The sequence below is a fragment of the Triplophysa dalaica genome, chromosome 21, assembly GCF_015846415.1.
Source record: "Triplophysa dalaica isolate WHDGS20190420 chromosome 21, ASM1584641v1, whole genome shotgun sequence".
NCBI classification, from domain to species: domain Eukaryota; kingdom Metazoa; phylum Chordata; class Actinopteri; order Cypriniformes; family Nemacheilidae; genus Triplophysa; species Triplophysa dalaica.
This window is the reverse complement of record NC_079562.1, coordinates 5,252,635-5,273,080: the sequence shown is the minus strand read 5'-3', so window position 1 is coordinate 5,273,080 and position 20,446 is coordinate 5,252,635. Positions and strand designations below refer to the sequence as shown.

The window sequence follows — 20,446 nt, the reverse complement described above, 5'->3', positions numbered from 1 at the left end:
CTTTAAATTTTAAAGGAACTTTGTACTGACAAAACATAACTCCCTGATACAGGCTGACAATTGCCTTACTAGATTGGAATGTGATTTTACGGTATGTGACATTCGACAAAGATTAAAGAGGCAGAGTAGAAAAAACTGTGTTAAACAAATGCGATTTGAGGTAATAATGGTTTGTGTGTTTCAGTCTGCACGTTTCCCCCCGATTCATTATAATACAGGGACAGGCGCGCTGAGCTGATCTCTGTTCCATGGACAGCACTACCATTAAGCAGTCACAACATTCATCAGTCAAATTAGGAATGTTTTATTCAGCATAGAGTGAAATTGGAAATTTCTCAGACTCGTCTAAAGGTTATGTAAATAGCCAACAGTGTGCTCTCAGCATTGACAGAAATGCCCACTCATTTATTAACTGGTTAATTAGTTATTTTTCTTTTCTTTTGAATGGTCTGACAGCAGCATAAGGGGAACCCTGGAAGCTCTCCTAAACAACATGCAAGGAGAAATGGTGTACCTTTGCAGATTTTTTGGCAGACCAGGAAGACAAGTCAAGGTGCCATTTATTGTGGCGCATTCTTTATTGTGAAAATTTTAAGGTAACAGTTACAGGAAATGTGGAAGATGTCAGGTGGGAAGAATGACCAATTTTGGGTAAACTATGCCTATAAATTCATTCCAAGACACAAATAAAAGCAACATGAAGATTTTGATGCCTTTATAGTGAGGGTCCGCTGTCTTTCTATGACTTGATGTAGTTAGTAGGTCCCTATGAAATATGTAAAAAAATTCCCAAATTCAGTTTTTTCCCGTTTTAATATTTCTGGATTCAGTTTTTTCAGTTTTTTTTTAGATACAAAGTAATATTTTTGCCCACATGAAAAATACTTGAGCATACTATAGTATTTACTTATTTACTACAGTTAGACACCCAGATGCAAAAGTGTTTGTTTTTTGAACTTAGAACAAGTGTCCATAAAAAATATGGCAACAACTGTTATGTTAAAGGTATAGTTTGTAGAATTTGCCGCTAGAGGGCGCACGATCAAAACGACAACAATACCATAGCTTGATGATGCTGTGTAGAAGCGTGGCATGATGGCATATGTTTGACCGTACCTTCAATCAAATGAAGCGGTGAAAATATTTAAACCGGATCTGAATCACTACTGATGTTATTTAAAGCACAAATTGAATTTTATTAGATGTTTAGTGCTATTTTCTGATAAAGAAGTTCTAAATTTGCGAGATTCCTTGCCATTCTGCGTTATGCTTCAACTTCCCTTGTAATGTCTGGATTCCGCAATTCCGTCTGTGTTTTCTGAATTGCGGAAATCATATGGCCCTCAGTTAGCTCTGAATTATGCAGAGGAGATATTATGCATCTGGCTTCCAAATGTATGAGTTTCCCACAGGTCTATTTAAATCACCACCTACATTTATTCCTGTAGAGTTGTGTTCATCATAGCAAACCAAAGAATATATTCCTCTGTGAATATTGTATTTACTCTCTGTGCTCTGTCTATGCTTGTGCTGCTATACAGTTTCTGACCACAAACGCAAAACCTCCCACATCCCTCTCAACTTAGTGAACCAGTTCTTCAGTAGAAGCTGCCAGCGGTGATGAAGATGGATATAGGAAGCTGTAGGAACACGTGTGAGTGATTGTCTACACGGACGTAGCATAGCTTGGTTCTCCGGAAAACCACCCCTTCTGGTGAAGCCAGTCTGTTTGAAACAGGGTTACTGGATTCTTTTCTCTCACCTTCCTAGACCACTAAACGGTTGAGTTGCTCCACATATCGTACTTGTTTTACAAAATAGTTCAACATATTCAGGGCTTGACATTGAGCGTTGTAATGTGGTTTTCCTTTGGACAAGTAAATTTGTCATTCACTTTTCGGAGTACAAAAATTATATATCATTTGAATAATAATATAATAATCAATATAATTGTTTTGGATTAAGATTGGTCAAGTTTCTAAGCATTTTAACTATTGTCCACCTTTTTGTCTGAGTTTCCAATTTAACGGGACTTTTATTTTGACGGGTCTTTGGGAGGATGCTTGAGTTTTTGTATGTTTGCAGATAGCTTCACTCTAATATAAAATAAACTCTCAGAGCAACTCTGGAGATGAAGTTCATGTCCTCATGTCCTCATGTCCTCATGTCCTCATGTGTTCATGTCCTCATACAGAGCAGATGCAGATAAATCCTCGACCATCACTCGTGTTGTATATTAAACTGTGCACATAATTCACAAGCAGAATAGCCAGATGACATTTAAATAACACGATTCTGCATCCGCATGGACTCAGTGCGGTGTGCCATTGATTACTGTAACACACAAACAAACAAGCACAACCACGACAAACGCACTTACCTTTTTCAAGTCACTTGTCCGGTCGGGAAAGTAAAATTCTCTCGCACTTGCCCATACAAAACATACACTTGTCCATGACAAGCGGAAAAGCGTTAATGTCAAGCCCTGATATTTATATTCTAAAGCCAGACTAGAATTTTTTAGTATGGTTTTTTATTCATTGCTTCTATAAAACATTTACTTCATACACTTTTTATGTACGTACAGTGCCTTTGAATGATTGGAAGAGAATTTTGAACTTTATCAGTACTTTTCACCCCATTATTCCACCCCCTACCCCATTTCCTCCTCTTGAAAATGTCCCAATTAGCTCCTTTACTGTAAATGTAAGGCTGTATAGGCCTGCAATTCTCTCACAGTGACCAAAAGTAATTGACAGTGATATTAATGTGCTCAAGGCAGCTACCTAACAATGCACACCCCCTGCTCATCAACTCAATTCAACCCACTTCCGTTTCAAAGTAAAACAGAAGTTACAGACAGACTGTGGGTTAAAATACTGTCTTTACTGGATACTTAAAAATGTTTAATTGTAGAATCCCTGGGCAATAGCTGTGCTTGTATGGTTTGGGTCTCACTGTGCATGCAGTTGCTTCAAGGTCCATTTCAACATTTTGTGCCTCACCTTGCGTGCCATCAAGTGGTCATTTAATCTTTTCTGTAATATCCAGACCCAAACCATTAGCTCCTTCTGTGAATCATAAAGTGAAAGTCACCGTCACAGGTTCTGTCTGCTTTCCGAGATGCATGCCCATCACTGCTTATTGGCAACAGTTAATAAACTCCATATGTTTTATATAGACACGTCTGTAAAGGTTTTTGCTCAGGTATTTAGAAATAAATATATAATCAGAAATGGCCAGATCTTTTATTAAACCTTAATAAGGCAGGTCCCTAAATTAATATGTTACATTCAAATGTAAACAACACTTTCACACAAACAGCCTTACACACTCTTTTAATAGTTATTACAATGCAACGAACTTGTCATTTTAGGCACAACGCCATGCACTGTTCTAGTGTGAATGTCAGTGGAGTCTTGGGGTCTTAAGCAGTGGTCACAGCAAGTGTTTCTCATGGCTGAGGCCAGCGAAATGAAAAGCTCAGCGGTTGCCAGATTGGCATGTTTTATTAGTTCAGGCTTGGAGCTTTTTCTGTGGACTTGGTGGGAGATGCTGTGTCATTCTGTTTGCCTCTTAATTCTCTTGACCAGTGGGTAGCTGAGAGGTCACTGCTGGACATCGCCAAGCAATCAAAACCGCATTTACTTGTCTAAACCCTGTGACACAGCAACACTGGAGGGCGTCCCTAAAACTATTTTGCTTCGGGAGAGAAAGGGTAAGTTTGGGCGACTGGCGATGTGAAGTGGCCAGTGAAGAACATCCTGGTGTTCAGCATGGCTGTGTTATTGAGACTGTGTGAGCTGATCCGTCTCTGGCACCTAGTCTGAAACTCGGCTCCTCAATGTGGACGTGCTGTTGTTTTGCCGATTGGATGAGGAAAATCTGTGTCCTCCCTTACTGTCATACTTTTGAACATTTGCTACAAGGACATGAACTTTATAACTGTAATATTGTTAGGCTCAAAATAAATGTTGTATGTTTTTGTGCTGGACTTGGATTTTGTATGTAATCACTTCCTGGTGAGAAATTATGTTCTTTATTTTGAACACAAAAAAGCCCACCTTTCCCCTGCAAAATGTTCTCTAGTATCCCCCGGCAACTGATACAGAGGATATCACTCATTATTTGTGAGAGGGTGCATTGCATAATTTTATTTTATTTTGTTACATTTCTACCACACTTGCCTTCTACATTGTAATTTCTTCTTCTGCACCTCTTGAAAATGTGGAAAATGTGCAGTTAAGAAAGACAGAATATTTGATTTTCAAGTGCCTTCTGAGCACTTTGTTTTTACACACAACCTTGTGCTGTCTGAATGTTTTTTGTATGTGGCAATATGCATGCAAAAGCATGGCTGTTTTCAAAGTTGGGTCACACTCCTTTGACGGCAGAGTACGTCTTTCCAATGCTTGGAGAGCACCTTCCTCACCCTCTTGAGTCATTGAAGTGTATATCTGTGCTGAAACACATTTCCCTACCCTCAGGATAGTCCATTTTTATGATGTCTTTATGCAGTTAATCATACGTTACTTCACTAATTATCTCTTGGCATTGACCTGCCTTTGAAAGGGTTGCAAGTGGGACACGAGGAGCGCAGTACTCATAGGAGCCCAAGGAGAGGTTGAAGGAGAGGTTTCTGATCCTTAAATCTTCCATCCCCATTTATGAACTTCTTGTTTATGAGGTAATCTGGACATCTTTTCTTGTGTTTCACACAGAAGTGGACATTAACGTTAGGGAGAGGATGATGGTAAATGTCAGTCCTTTTACAGATCCTCCACTTATAACCCACAAATTCTACTATATTTTTTGACAGTTGACCTCAACAGATTCCAGACGGGAATTAGGCCCTATCTGCTCTAAACCCCCAGTAAATGGGATGGTGAGATTTCGTTATAATCTCCTAATTCCTGGAGATAGACCCATCTGTGCAATATGTGACACAAGATTCATATTCTGTATTTTATCTCTTTTTATTTATGGCTGTATTAACGTACTTGACATTTTCACACCTTCTGTAGCGTACACCTTGCCTTTAAATTATGGCTTAATCTAGATTTCTTGAAATTGGCAGAATTTTTTATATGAAGGAGAGGGTGGATTCTATTTTGGATTAAATCTAACAGAGGAAATTTGTTAGAGATTCATGACCTATTCATTTTTACTTTTAGTATTGAAAGACAGGATTATTCAGTACTTGGAGATCTTCTTAACCCATGTTAATGATGTTAAAAGTTTATTATTTTTATTCATTAAAGAAGATTCATTAACTTCGCTTAGAGATTTTGTCCTAGGGTAAGGGGTCAGAGAAGATGTGTAAATTTAGTTTGGATTCTAAGGGTTTAAAGGTGGAGTAATACTACAGAAAGTGAATGTTTTATTTGTCATGGTCTAATAATCATGTAAAAACATAAAGCTAACAGATGAAAAGATCAGAAGTGTATTCATATAGGAATATATTTTTCACTTTTAAATGTAGAATCGGTTTGAAAATCCTTCATTTGACTTGGGTGTAAATGGGTCTCACTGAGGGAGTTTTCGGTGTTGTTTAAACACTCAAACATCTGCACCTGTTTTTAAACGCTACTATTAATGTGACTGTTAATGAGAAATCTGCATATATTATGCAGTCTTTTTTCATATTCCCTCTCCTCAAGGTCTCTTCATAGTTATATTAACACTTTAATAAGGACTGTTGAACTCTCTGCGCACGACTAGAGAAAGAAAGATGGAGAAACATGAATAACTATGTCTAGTTTAAAATCTTGAAAGGCTGCACCTGATTGATTTACAAATTAGTGTAACTCACAGTTTCTTAAGTAAACAATGCAAGCCCTTAAATCAAGCCAATCAGCAAAGTGAGCTCTTTTTCCTGGTGATGGTGCAGCTGCTTCCCTTTAGTAAAGGGGTAGATTTCACCTTTGAACACTTTGCACTGTTTTTGCTTGCATGAAATGGGTAAAACAGTTGTGCAACACCTGTTTACTTTATCATGCTGCTGAAAATCTTTTCCGTTCCTATGAACTAATTGTACATCTTGCAGTTGTCTGCCTTTTTGAGAAATGCTTAAGGAAAGGGGTTAAAACCGCTCAAATGTTTCTCTATAGGATTGGCTGTTTTACGGTGATAACGCTATGGTGTTCAGGAGATAATTGCCAGACATTTGTCCTTTGAAATTTGGTGTAGAATGAAGTCCTAACCGGATCAGAACCTCGCTCTCCCAACTTCATGTTGACTCTATCAAAATTATTTTTGTAATTCCAACCAAGAAAGTAAAAGTGTAAAAAAGTATGCAGTTTTTACTTGTTCAACCTTTCTTCAGAAATTGTTGCCTTTTCAGGCTTTCTTCCCTACCGCCCCCTGACATTATATCTCCCATAAGCGCAGTTCTGTAATTCCCTCCAAGGTTTCATAAGGCCATGATAGACTTTCCCTGTATCTGTTCTCAATTGTAAGTTTGCTGTTGGTGAAAGCCAGTGTTTGCAAACCAATTACTTTAATGGAGGAAAAAAGAACACCTTTTTGATTTGCATTTCAGTCCATGTGATAAATTCTTTATCTCATAATTACACTGTAGCTTTGGTAATAGAGTCTATTTTAATGAATCAGGCTTTTGCATGACAATGAGCTGTGATGGTGACAAAGGAGGCCGAACGCTGTCAAATAGAGGGAGAGAGAGAGCACATGCAATTAAATGCTAAATCGTGAGGCCCATTTTTAACTGACCACACAGTTCTTTAGAATACGCGTGTCTGGTTCTGTGACCAGGTCGGCTTAATAATCCTAGTAATTATTTTCATTGTGGGCCACTCTCGCACGTAATGAGACTAGTAATTTATCATCAGCTTGTATGTAGAAACTTTCAACGCTTATTTGATACAATGTTACTGTGCCTCCATTACAAGGTATTTTACAAGGTATCTGTACTGTAATGGACTCCTTACAGGTCTTCCCAAAAAGACAATCAGACAGCTGCAGCTCATACAGAACGCTGCTGCCAGGATTCTGACCAGAACCAAAAAATCTGAGCATATCACTCCAATCCTCAGGTCCTTACACTGGTTACCAGTTACTTTTAGAATCAACTTCAAAGTATTATTAATTGTCTATGAATCACTTAATGGTCTAGGACCTAAATACATCTCAGATAGGCTCATTGAATATAAACCAAACAGACTTCTCAGATCATCAGGATCAAGTCAGTTACAGATAACAAGGGTTCACTCAAAACAGGGCGAGTCAGCGTTTAGTCATTACGCCACCCGTAGCTGGAATCTGCTTCCAGAAGATATCAGACATTCACCAACAGCAGCTACTTTTAAATTCAGATTAAAAACACACTTGTTTAGCTGTGCATTCACAACCTGAGCACTGTGCTGCTTTACATCAACTGCACTTTTACTTCTAATTTATCTTTATTTTGCTCTTATTCTTTTAACATTTTTTTAATCAATTTTATTGCTGTTTTACTGTTTCTTAAAAATCTAAAGTTTTTGTGATCTTAGATCATTTGTACTTTAAAGATACATTTTATTTCTTTCTGTCAATCATTTTATGTAAAGCACTTTGAATTGCACTTGTGTATGAAATGTGCTATATAAATAAACTTGCCTTGCCTTGCCTATTTTAATCTTAATACATTCATCCACAATAACTGCCTGAAAACACATAATTGAGCTCTATCACCATTATGCTAGACCTGTCATAATATACAGAGAGTTGATATGGATGTTCTTGTTTCGTTGTTTCACCCTCATGGTTGCTTGTAAAGAGAGCATAAATAGAAACAGACTTATCTCACAGTATGTTTCATAGATGCTCTCCACTCCTGCATGTGCTCTATAATGAGAAGTAATAGGTTGAAAAACGCTATGCCGCAGGGCATTGTATGATGAGAGATACATGCGGTTCTGCCACTGGGGCGCAATACAATGCCCACACTTTTCTCTCTCGTTCTCGGTGAGGTGGCCTGCAGATTCACTGAGTCAGAATGCTCTTGTCAGCACAGTGGTAGAAGATGAGCCAGGGCTTTCTTTATATACTGTATGTCTGAGGAGATCTTGGGCTGTCAAGTCATGTGTACGTGTATGTGTACACATACTGGCAAACTGTCAGACTTTTTTGGGACCGGAGATGTCTGGATATTGCTTTTCATTGTATATTTGAGTTTGCTTATTTCTTTGTTTGTCAGTTTTGATGGTGTCGTACGGATGTAGTGCAGACTCTGAGAAACATCAAGCCTGACTTTCCTACACTCCCTTATAAATTGTATTTTGAAGGGTGTAGGCGTAGATTGGAAAGCGGTGCGATTGTCTAGCGTGTTTGTTTTTATATTCAAGCACGGATTGGCACATGCTTGGAAGACATGCGGTATGTTTTTGAGAGCTAGGTATATAATTATCAGAATCTGTCAAAATTCAAGTCCGTTTTCAGAAACTCGCATTGAAGATTTGTGCAGATTTGTAATTGGAGGGATAGGTGATGTGCTGTTTTTTGTCCTCAGTTTAAGGTTGTTAGTTTAGTGGTGTGTGGGGGTGGGATGGGGTGTCCAGCCTGCAACCCTTCATCGATCAAGTTGTTTTCTGCCTACCGTTAACAGAGCCTCCACGGTTTCCAGGTTCCAATTGCTGCTGAAACCACAATTAAAATGATTGATTGTTAAACAGATTGATTATTAACAGAGTTAAACAAATGCCTGCCCGTCAACAATTGTACAAAGCAAACAAAGAATGCTAAATGCCTCCTAATTGCTCTTGACTAGGCTGTGTACTCTGTTTACAATATAGGCTGTAAAACATCATGCTGGTCTCAGCATCACATCTGTAATTTGATGGAGTGAAATTTTTATGCCTTTCATTAAATTGTGTCCGTATTCTTTAGATTTTGTTGTGACGGAACTGGCACTTTGCCTTTGTTGTGTAAGGAACTTTTTTCAAAACTGGCTTTATAAGGTAAACTTGTCCTTGACACACTAATTTTAACCATGCACAATCTGCTTTGGTAACTAGATGCACACGATTATTATTACCAAGTTTAATTGAAGTCTCTTCAATTAAAAAAATAAATGTAATACAACTTTTTTTTTCAAAAGGACTTGCTATTGGTTTGCATAACTTTAGTCACCATAATGGACAATTGGACACAAGTGTGGATGGGGCTTAAGATCACATCAACCAAATATGCAGTGCAAATATAATTGTTGCGAGAGACAAGCCCACTTTTTATAAACAAGGCTTCCATCTCTGGAGCGCTGAATCCTCTCATCGATTAATATGTTTTAAAGCCATGAGAGATTGAGATGAAAAGGTTGCTTATACAGTAATCTCTCCTCTAAAGAGAGGCATTGAATACATGTCTTCTTGAATGAAGTATTTGAAATGTACATTTTATACATTTTCTGACTATATTTATTCATAGATTTGCATCAGAAAACCTTAAATGCCAGTACGTATGTGAAGGGTATTGGAGTGCTAGTCAGTATGTTTCTGTTATGATCAAAAGTTGTTTCGGAAGTCTGCTAACATTGTCCATTCAGTTTTACAACTTTTTTTCACATTGACGTCCAAGTAAATATTTTCCTATTTTTGTAACACCTCTAGATGGCAATGGAGAGCTATAGAAACTGGCACCAGTGGGTGATACTGTTCTGCCCTTCGTTCACTCAGAAAGGGATGCAGTCTTTTTCTTCCTGCTACTGTCACCATGTTAAACTCTATTTAAATAACTTGTGATGATTGTAAATATCTCACATTTGATCCATTAATCAAAGTTCATAAGACACCCCTCAAGACCAGCAAGAAACCTAGGTTATTTGATATTCCTCCATGCCTCTACCCACACTTTGCATGCTGCGTCACCTGTTGTACATCATGACCTAAGTTTGTTCTGTTGTGTTTTATGAGTAGCATGCTTTCCTGTGTGTACTTAGCAGTGAACTTGACACACAGCTTGAATTTTGGGCAGGTTGAGCGACATGGGATTTTGAAATGTTGCTAGGGTACTGATGTGCTTCTGCAATCTTTCTTTGTTTTGAAAAATTGTCTTTGATAGAGTTAGTGAAGGACTTAACAGGAGAAAGACTTCAAGGGTTGTATCTTGTCAAAATGTCTGTTTTTGGCACCATGCAATTGCAGAGTTTGACTGAAGTCTCCACCGGGATCAAACCCTTTTTCATAATAAAACTGCTCCCTCCAGTAGTCCATCACCTCAGCTGGATGACAGCATTGTATTTTTTCTTAAATCAAAGGAGTCGATGTGCAATTATTTTAAATTTGAAAGGTTGAAGTTTGTTTCATAAAGTTATTTAATGCAGTGTTTTGTTTACTGTAAAGCCTCGGTCAGTGTTTTTGCAGTGTCATTGTTTATTATCTGGTCTTTTAAAAAGCAAAACATTTTTTGCTAGATAATAGTTGGAGTTCTTGCTTTGTTTCTCTCCTTTTCCTCTGTCTGCACAAATGAAGGTCAGCGGTGTCTGATTCTATTTTGGAGATGGAAATTTACAGACTAATGGGAGTGTTGTTCCATTCACGAGGAGTCAGTGCGTCTAATTGAATATAGATCACAGAATAATTCTCAGATTTGACATGATAAAAGCTACTTTAACTCTGTTGGGGCAGCCATAAGTACCTCCTCAAGATGGTGATTTAATACACACGATCAGGACATTAGAAAGTGGGATGAAGAGAGAGAATAAAAGAGAAGTCACGGAAAAAAAAGAAGGCCTCTCTGAGGCCCAAATAGTCAGGCCCAGAGCTCTTAATTATATCAGAATGCTGAAAAGAGAGCCAAGGCAATTCTCCTGTGCTCATTTGCATTATGCATTAAGGTTAGCCTTTGTGTTGATGAAGAGGGCTGTTTCATTTCTCCTTTTCTTGAGCTCTTACCCTTAATGCCATCTCTAAAGGCACTAAATGGAGAAGTTCCTGCGTGGTTTGTATCTCAATAATGCCAGACCCTGTTTAGACTTTACAGACCTCCCACTCTCCGGAAAATATGATGAATACATTGGAACAGAGGACAGGAGAATGAATGAATAGAAATAGGAAGAGGGTTCTGCAGTTGAGCAAGGAAATGGACAATGGAGCTTGAGTACATTTTATCTTGGCACAAGACTTTTGTACAAAAACACACTGACATTCTCAGTCATTAAAGGCCCCGTACGCACATTCTCTTCTGAGCTCTTAGATCTTGTTTTCTCTCAGACCAAAGTGGCCCTTTGTGTTTGATATCCGGATGTGGACATCCATTCCCTCTGAGGAGTCTGTAATTGGGAGTCAGAACTGAAGTGCTCCCCAGTGGCTAGTCTACTCGAAGGACTTTCTATACCCAAGGCAAACATATTCCTTATAAATTCCTTGGGGAGACTAATACTGTGCAGAGTAACCCAAGGAGATTATTTTGAAAGAGACACATATTAAACTCCATAGATGAAAGGAGCAAACAGTATATATTTCTCTGAGTTTGTGCTGAGGTGCAGTTTAAGAGAGAAAACCAAATTATATGCTAGTTCCTCCTGGAAAAGCCCGGGGCTAAGCACTTTATTTTAAAATCACAACTGTGCGGGTAGATACCTGTGTAGTACGGGAGACTGATGCTGCCCAGCTAGTTTGCCAAAAGAAAAAATCTTAAAATAAATTTAGATGGTAACACTTAAATCAAATTCCTATTTTCAACTGATTGTCATCAGAATAAAAAACTACTACTTTTTCTACTTCTAAACCTTATAAAGGTTTTAAAAATTGTGTGCCTTCTGCATTAAGATTCATTGTTGTGGTTTGTATTCACAAATCGCAGTTTTACGCCTTCATTCCTTTGAATTCAGGTGACCATGTTCAGCATTATGATTTAATCATTAGGGAATGCATTTCTGGATAATGAAAAATTATCAACTGCTTCCAAGTGATGGGTGTGTGGAGGCCAAAGTCTCCATCCCTCTGGTGTAAGATTAGTCCATAATCATTAAAGTATGTTTTTCTGGACGGTATTCAGTGAGTGTGTATCTGTGTTTCGGTAATGATGATTTGGCTCATTATGAATCATAACGTGAACCAGGGGAGAAAGTAGCCCAGAAATGACACTCAGGAAAAGACCTGGGCAGGCGGCCATTTTTCCTAGCAATTGACCGCCCAGACGTGTGCTTGCTTAAACCTGCCACACACACTAGAATTTATTTGTCTGCTCCTGAGGGTAGAATGAGAATTCATGCTTAAAAAGAAAGGCATAATAGAAATTTCATTTCTGTAATTAATTGGAGATGTGGTATCATTTTATTTTGTTTTGTGGGGACATACCGTTAAAGAAAATGACTGCGAGGAAGGTGGAGCATCTCCCAGATATTTGCTCCACAAAAAGCTCAACACCTGATACATTAAATTAGCTCCCATAGGACGTAGCAGTGAAATGAGATGGTGCTGCACTTAGCAGGAACTCGCACACACGCTGTTGTTTTTAAAGACTGGACTGTGTCGTCTTCTACATTCTGTGGAACTAGGTTTTTATTGTGATAAACTTACAATTCACCTGCTTGTTCTTACTGGATGTGAAAATGATAAGAAAGACAATGTGGGTTCGGTTATTTGGCTCTGAAAGTCCAACACATTGTGACATTCTTCGGTAACACAATGTTAATTATCACAGCCACATAAAGCTGAGCAGGTTGATGGGACATTTTGTTTTTTTTTATGCCCTTAGTTGCTCTCCACCCTGATTGGATGCGAGAGGGTCTGGCATTTTAGAGGCATGGGTGACCTGTCCTTTAAATGGATGATCAATTCCCTAAGCATGTCTGACATTTGCTTATGCGCTGCTGTTTTCCACTTGCATGTAATTATAGACAATATTGCAGAGGACAAAGCACAGAGGAAAAACAGGCGATGGGTTGAGCTTTGCCCAAGTCATTTTATTGGAACAAACAAATCGTCAAATAAAGTCTTCTGAAAGACATGCATGTTGCTGCTCAAACAAAACTTTTCATATTTTCCATTTATGTGTTCAGAGACACGTCTTATGCAAGCCAAACCAATGCCTCCTGAAAAATCAGAATTGTCAATCACAGGGACAAGCCTCGTTCCATGCCATTTAAGAGCACAGGTTATTCATATCACACTTTTAGCGATGACGTGTGGCATCAAATGTAAGCAGAAGCGAATGGAGATGACTAATATTTACATTTTTAGGATTGGCAAAACAAAATAAAAACAAAATAATTTTCCTCTGCTGGGATTTACAGTATGACGTTTGTTAGGAATTCCAGAAATGGAACATTGGTCAGTAGTTACAGAATACGTTATATGCACACGGGACGATTACGTACTTCCACTAAAATTGATCAGCTAGGTCATAGGGGATTTTAACCAAGTGATAACGATGTGTTTAGTAAGAAAACGTGCAAATTGTGCTATGTGCTTCCTGAAGCGAAACACCATTGTTCCCTATGGTGCCGGATGTAACAGACCCGGCAGAGATTTTAGCGGAAGGACGTCATCACTCCTTGTTAATTTACCCCACTGGGCTTTTAATATGGAGGCTGCAGGTTTGGTCACAGTACTGATCTACGAACAGCAAAGTTACTGGTGTTGCTCCTGAGTTGTGCCCTTGGGTATACCACTTAACCCTGGTTGCTTCAGAGGTACCGTCCACTTAATTAGTGTACTGTAAATCAGTTTGTATCAAACTGTCTTCCAAATGACACAGTAACTAATGAGAATCTGGTTCACACACTACCTTGAGGGAAGTGATGGCTACAATTACCTAGGGAAACTTGGCTTCATGGTTTATTAATGTCATAACTTGCACATGGTTGATCTAATTGGCCTGTTGTCAGGCTCGAAGGGCTCAGCACTAAGCAGACAGGTCGATCCATGACCCAGGGCATGCTTCAGGATGTTTACCTTTGCTCCTGTGATTCATGACACAAGACGCTACCAGGTGATTTGAGCTTCTGCTCTGAAACCATGACTTGGCAGCTTAATGTGAGACTCTTGTTGTTAGATGTTGTTGCTTCAAGCCAAATTCATGTGTCAAGATTTGTCTGGATAATATGAATTTGAAAGAGTAGACTTGATGTTGAAGTGAACATCCCTTTATTCACCACTTGCGTCTTTTGTGGTCTGTGGTATTTTTTTCTTATCAAGGTCTTGTACAGCACAGGGTTTATGACTCAAGTTACAAGATAAAAAAAAATCTGTCTACGGAAACAAAACAGAGAATGTTTACAATATTTTTTTAGTTCTTTGCACTCTCATTATTGTATTTATTTTAAACACAACATGTCAACAGTCACATCATCCACAATCTGTTATGTAGTCCGTCATTTTGTGGAGGGCAAGGCAAGAAATCCTGTATTTGCCTCCCTGAGGTTGCCAAAAGAAGTCACTGTGGTAATAGGGGAAGCGGTATGTGGATAGAAAACGAAAAGATAGAAGGAGTACAAGGGATAAGTGAGGAGTCTTTCATTGGGAACACCTGAACCTCTTGTATGTGATGATTAAGACTTCAGTCTCCTGAGGAGGGAACGGTCAAGGCAGCAACCCACAGGCCCTGTGCACCATGGGTAAGGATAGGCAGGTCCGGTCCTGCAGTGTAATGGTCTGGTGCTGCTGACTCCTGCTGGCAATGTTTGTGTCCTGGCTAGAAAACTCAACAATTAGCGCTTTTCTACCAGCAGACTGAATGGTTTCACTGTTAAACTGTTTTTTTTATTTTGTGATGGTGCATGGGATGCAGGATGCAGGATTAGAACGCCTGGCTAAATGTCAATGACATTATGTCATAACGAATATTACGTATATTTCAAAATATACACCAAATATATGTCCTATTGAGTTACTTGTAAGTTGGACTAATTTTGGGTTTTTTCATTTTTTTGCTCAATTATGCAATATTGATAAATTGTTTATTTATATAGAAAACAATGGTTTTTAAATGGTTAAATTGTGTAACTACAGCACGTTGGTCATCACTCTGAGGTTGTGTTTGATCTGAGCGAGTTGTCTACAGTTGGTCAGTGTCAGTATGCTACAGGCCAGAAAAGCCTGTCTCTATAAAAAAATATCCAAGAGCTTTTCCTCTGCCCTTCCTCTCTATTTGACTCCAGTCTGTATTCCTCTCATCCTTTGCGCATGTAGGTCCTTTTGGTTGGGCGTTCAAAGCAGCCAACGCTGTTTCCCTTAGGTCTTCAATATGTTTGAGCTGCTATTCCATGTGTATGGAAAAACAACCTAGAAACTGCAGTTTATACCTCTGTATCATCCACAAAAATAAATGTGGGTATTCTGAAAGACCTGTTTTTGAAAGATTGTTTATTCTTTATGCAGATTGATGCAGAACACATCATACATTTAAAGGGGTTATATGACACGGCTAAAATGCATATTATCATTTCTTTGAGATGTAATGCAAATTGTCCACACAATTTTAGGTAAAAAAACGCTGTATTTTCCACATACTGTGCATATTTGTATCTTTTGTTTGTGCATGTTTGTTTCGCCTCTCTGAAACGCGCAGATTTTTTACAAAGCTCATTGTGCTATGTGATATGATTTGCCATTTAACCAGTGCGTAGTGATTGGTTGAATACGGCAAGCGTGTGACGGAAATGTAACGCCTCTTACCATATTTGGATCATCAGGTTCTAAAGATATTGTAATGACAGGTACACCCCCCTTACTTGCGTATACATTTGGGCAATCTAAGTCAACTCATACCACGAACTGACGTTGATTTGTGGGGAGTGGTTACACGGAGATTTTCAGGCAGATCTTGGTTAGCATTCGCTTTTAGATAGAATGCATCTTTTGATCCGACATTTAAATTTTTGCTATTTCACGTGTCTAATAAATGCATGGGCAACTTATAGCACACAAAAGACACAGATAAACACGTATTCATGCCATATGACCCCTTTAAAAGTGATTGATGTAGTGCTTTACACTTACACAGAGAGAAAGACTTCAGACCTCTGTGTATGCACGTGTACCTGATGGCGTGTCAGAATGCGTCAAGGCAAAAAAATCAATTTGATCAATCTCAATTTCATTCTCATACCGAAAAATTAGAAAGATTTATCATATAATTAATCACCTCATTAACACAGTTTCTGTTAGAACCTCAAATCAGATTGGAAGAGGGAAAATGTCTTCATGAATTTGATGCCTGAAAACAAACACATGAGAATCTGTTCACAGGTGCAAAAATGAGATAAAAAAATCAAGGTGTTTTTTTAAATGGAGTCTCGGAGCAATGTCTATTAATATATTGTTTTTTACAGGTTTGAATGGCAAAAGGAGTATTTAGTAGTTACATGCCATGTATAAAAATTATAAAATGTTATTAAACTTACAAGTCTGGCTTGTTTGTTTATTATTTAATGGTATTGTTTATATTTTGCTAAATTCAAGTACATTTTTTTCACAAAACCAAAAGCTTGTTTAATTAAGGGGTTAACTCTTTCAACTGATGCCACATCATTAAACCACTAACATCTAATATCTCTTTTTCTCACTTACAGGGGAGTCTGAGGAGCAGCAGTCAGATCTCTCCTCAGGAGTTTCTAAGTGAGCTGAAAGGGGGAGCCACAGATGAGAGACTATTTGCCTGCCTGGACTCGCTCAGAGTGTCTCTGACCAGCAACCCAGTCAGGTAGTGTCCACCTACAAATCCCAGCCTGGCATCTTTAAACTATTTTACATTTTCCTCAAACTTTGGAACTAGCTTTGTATAGCATATATAACTGAATACACAAACACTGCTCTGTCCAACCCGGCCACCTACTAGGTCTGATCTCTGACATTTGCCCGATGGTATGTAACTCAGCAGCGTGCCCTATGATTTGGGGCTGGAGCAGCATTGCATGCTGACATTCATTAATATGTATTACCGAGTGCCGCGTTGCCCCAGGTTTTCCCTCCCACCTCTTAATTGTTTGATGCCGTTCGTGATGAGCTCACCTGCTGTTCGTCTGCATTTGTAGCGCAAACATGACAGAGGCCTCTACAGGAGGCTGAAGTTGATAAACAATTTTTGAAGTTTTTTGTGACCACTTTTTTAACGGCATTATGTCTTTAAAATGCAGTTCACATACAGAGTATAGATGCCGCAGGCATCGGTTGGAGGTGTACAATGACAGGAAAAAAGAAGGCTGATTATTAGAGGAAACACATATTTTATGCGCTTGGTGTTGTGACTACCGATGTCAGGCTTTTGTCCTTGGCTAATGTTTGTCTTTATTATTCTGTTATCTTGTTTTATTGTGTTGTATGTTTTTCACAGACGGAGTGCTTTATTGATCTTCCAGAATTCTGTCAAAATACATTTACTGAATCCATTATGTATAAATGACTAACAAAAAATCATCTCTTCAGCTCGCAACAAGACGTTGTCTATTTCTACAGACAAATTGACCTTACAAGCACCTTGAGTGCCTTGTTTTAGGACACTCATTTGGTCCAGTGTCCTTTTCATCTGAAACATTTTCCTAATTCCGATCACAGAAAATCCAATAGATAAGTGGGTTAGAGAAGCCAGTGTGTACGTGCAGATAAAGTTATTACAGCCAGTTAAAGTTAATTTGACAGACTGCACTGAGCAGTGTGTCCAATTTCAAAGACTATGGAAACCAAAATAAACCTCATTTTAGATGATGAAGGAGAGCAGGGGAATGGAGAGAAAGAACATGCTCGAGAAACAGCGTCTGTGTTAAACTGTTTTCATCTGCACTGCATTCTTTATTGGCATAATTCATGAAATGTCATGATTTCTATTACCGTCCTGAATGTCACTCTGGCACATGCAGCTGTTCCTTGTGGCCGTGAACGTCGCAGGCAGAATGATCCACAATCGGAGAGCAATGGGTGACCTTGCATGGTAGAGTCTGGCCCGAACATTTCTCACATCTGGCGCCTTATCATTTGTTCCTGCACAAGGTTAAAAACTTCTCCAAACATTTCAATCTTTTTTTAATTCTTTTTTGGCATTGTCTGGCTACAGTATGACACAAAGCTTTTTTATTTCCTTAGGACACTGCAGACCTTAATCATTGTATATGTATAAGACAGGTTACTCTTACTTTGGGTTTTATTCTCTCAACAAAAACATAATTTCTAGTAAATATGAAATATGATTTATTGAAGAAATTTCTTATAGGATGTAATGGGTATAATGATTTTGCTGCGTTCTAAGATGCAGAATTTTGAAGTGGTGCTCTGCTCATTTAATGTAGATTAGTCTGTATTTCAAGTCGAAAGGACCTGCAGTGGGGGGAAATGTGAAGAGTAATTATTTAAATCAAAAACATGACTGATCCGTGTAGCCTCATTACCATGATCTTCTATTCTCCATGTTCTCAAGTGAAAAGTAAAAAGGGAGACAAAAGCTGCTAGTATTCCCTAATGTAAATGTACATATGGCATTTTATTATAACTAGGATTCCCACAGGTCCCTCTTAGAAATTCCCAGTTGGAACGTCTAAAGGTTGGAATTCACATGCTGTCAAGGCTGATATTGGCCCACATTGAATTGTTATTCCACCACGTGTGTTAGTGCTTACCTTTTCTGTTTTCCACACGGACTAATGGTTCCACCAAATTGATGGATATCTTCCCGTTTTTAGACGGTAAATAATGAATACATTTCCGTTAGCGTGATGGAAAATTGTATGAATTGGATTATTAGCCACAAGTTCTGAATTGTTTGTAGATATCAATACATTGTCTATTGGATTTTGAGGAAAGTGGCACCCTTTTAAAGGCTTAAAATCTGTAATTGGGAGTTACATGTGTGGATAATTCACCCAAAATGAAAAGTAGATGTTAGTGGCTTAAATATGCGACATCAGTTAAACTCAACTGCACAATTACAAGACAATGTCATAATTTTTTTTTTTTGCCATAGTAGGGAAAATAAGTACTATTTGTGTCAATGGGGGATGAGATATTTTTGGTTACTGACATCCTTTCAGATATCTTTCTTTGTGTTTAGCAGATAATTGAAATTATACAGGTTATACAGATTTGAAACAACCTCAGGGTGAGTAAATAATGACAGAATTTTCATTTTTGGTTGAAGCGTAACTCTGCATGTTAATTATTAATCATGTCCTCTTTTAGAGTGTACCTGCCTTTAATTACAAAACACAAAAATAGGAAAGACATGATAGATAACAAGTACCTTTTCATCTCAGTAATGTCAAATTGAGCAGTTAACTTGTGCTCACAAAGATGTGCCAGTGTTTGGTTAGCTGATATGTTAGGTCCTTTGTGTCTAGGGAATGAGACAATGCACTCTTGGGAATTTGCAGACTCTTTCTGCTAGCTCGACGAATGATAAAATCCTTGCGAAAATTTGTAATTTTTAATTGTTCTATCATTGTTTGCTCCAAAGCGCAGCCTGTTACCTGAGATGTCTTTTAGTGATGGATTAAAAGACATCAATCATAATGATTTAAGCGGAGTTGTGATGTCATTTTGATAAATGTTCTTCATGTATTACAAGCATGGTAAGCTGAGAAAACCTACCTTTTTAGTTCACTTGCAAAGTTGTCACTACGTTGATATAGTCACAGCTCTGCAGTGGTAGATGTGTGTTTGTTTTAGATTAGATGATTAGATTAGATTCAACTTTATTGTCATTACACATATACAGGTACAGTGTAACGAAATGTAGTTTAGGTCTAACCAGAAGTGCAATTAGCAAGTGCAGATATACAGTGTGAATAAATACAGAATACAATATTAGGAAAATAATTTACGTTGGGCATGTACTATGAAAATATGACAATCGGTATGTACTATGAACAATATATACAGAAGGCTATATACTGTGAACATTAATGTACAGGAGGTTATGAACAGATAACAATATAGACTATACAATAGTGCAAGTGACTTGAGTGTGCATTAGTTACAGACATTAGCTTTTAAAGTTACAGTGCAGTAGATGAGTTAATGTGGTTATTAAAGGTACGGTGCAATACATGAGTAGATGCAGATATACAGTCACAGTGCAGTAGATGAGTTAATGCAGTTATTGAAGTTATAGTGCAATAGATGAGTAGATGCAGTTTGTTATGCGATAGATGCAATAATGCAATAGATGAGTTACAGTGCAGTAGGTGAGTTAGTGCAGTTATTAAAGTTACAGTGCAGTAGATGAGTTAATGCAGTTATTAAGGTTACAGTAAAGTAGATGAGTTAATGCAGTTATGAAAGTTACAGTGCAGTAGATGAGTTAATGCAGTTATGAGAGTAGTCCATTAGTGCAAATGAGCATTCAGTGTAATGTTCCTGGTGTGCAAGTGAGCAGTATAGAGTGCAAATGATGCGTGTAAACAGTCCGGTAGAGCAGATACATGAAGTACTGGTGTGTACAGTTCCGTCATGCATGGCAGCCCTGTAGTGCAATGTAAACATTATAATAGCAGCATTAAGTTAAAGTTATGAGAGGTAGT

At 38.2% G+C, this 20,446-nt stretch overlaps 1 protein-coding gene across 1 annotated transcript in view; it reads left to right on the top strand.

Moving 5' to 3' along the window:
* Positions 1 to 20,446, top strand: part of diaph3 (diaphanous-related formin 3) — a 215,609-nt gene that overhangs the window by 29,661 nt on the left and 165,502 nt on the right. Inside the window, 1 exon segment of the mRNA XM_056735197.1 lies at positions 16,511 to 16,641. Within this exon segment, the coding sequence (XP_056591175.1) occupies positions 16,511 to 16,641 (131 nt within the window).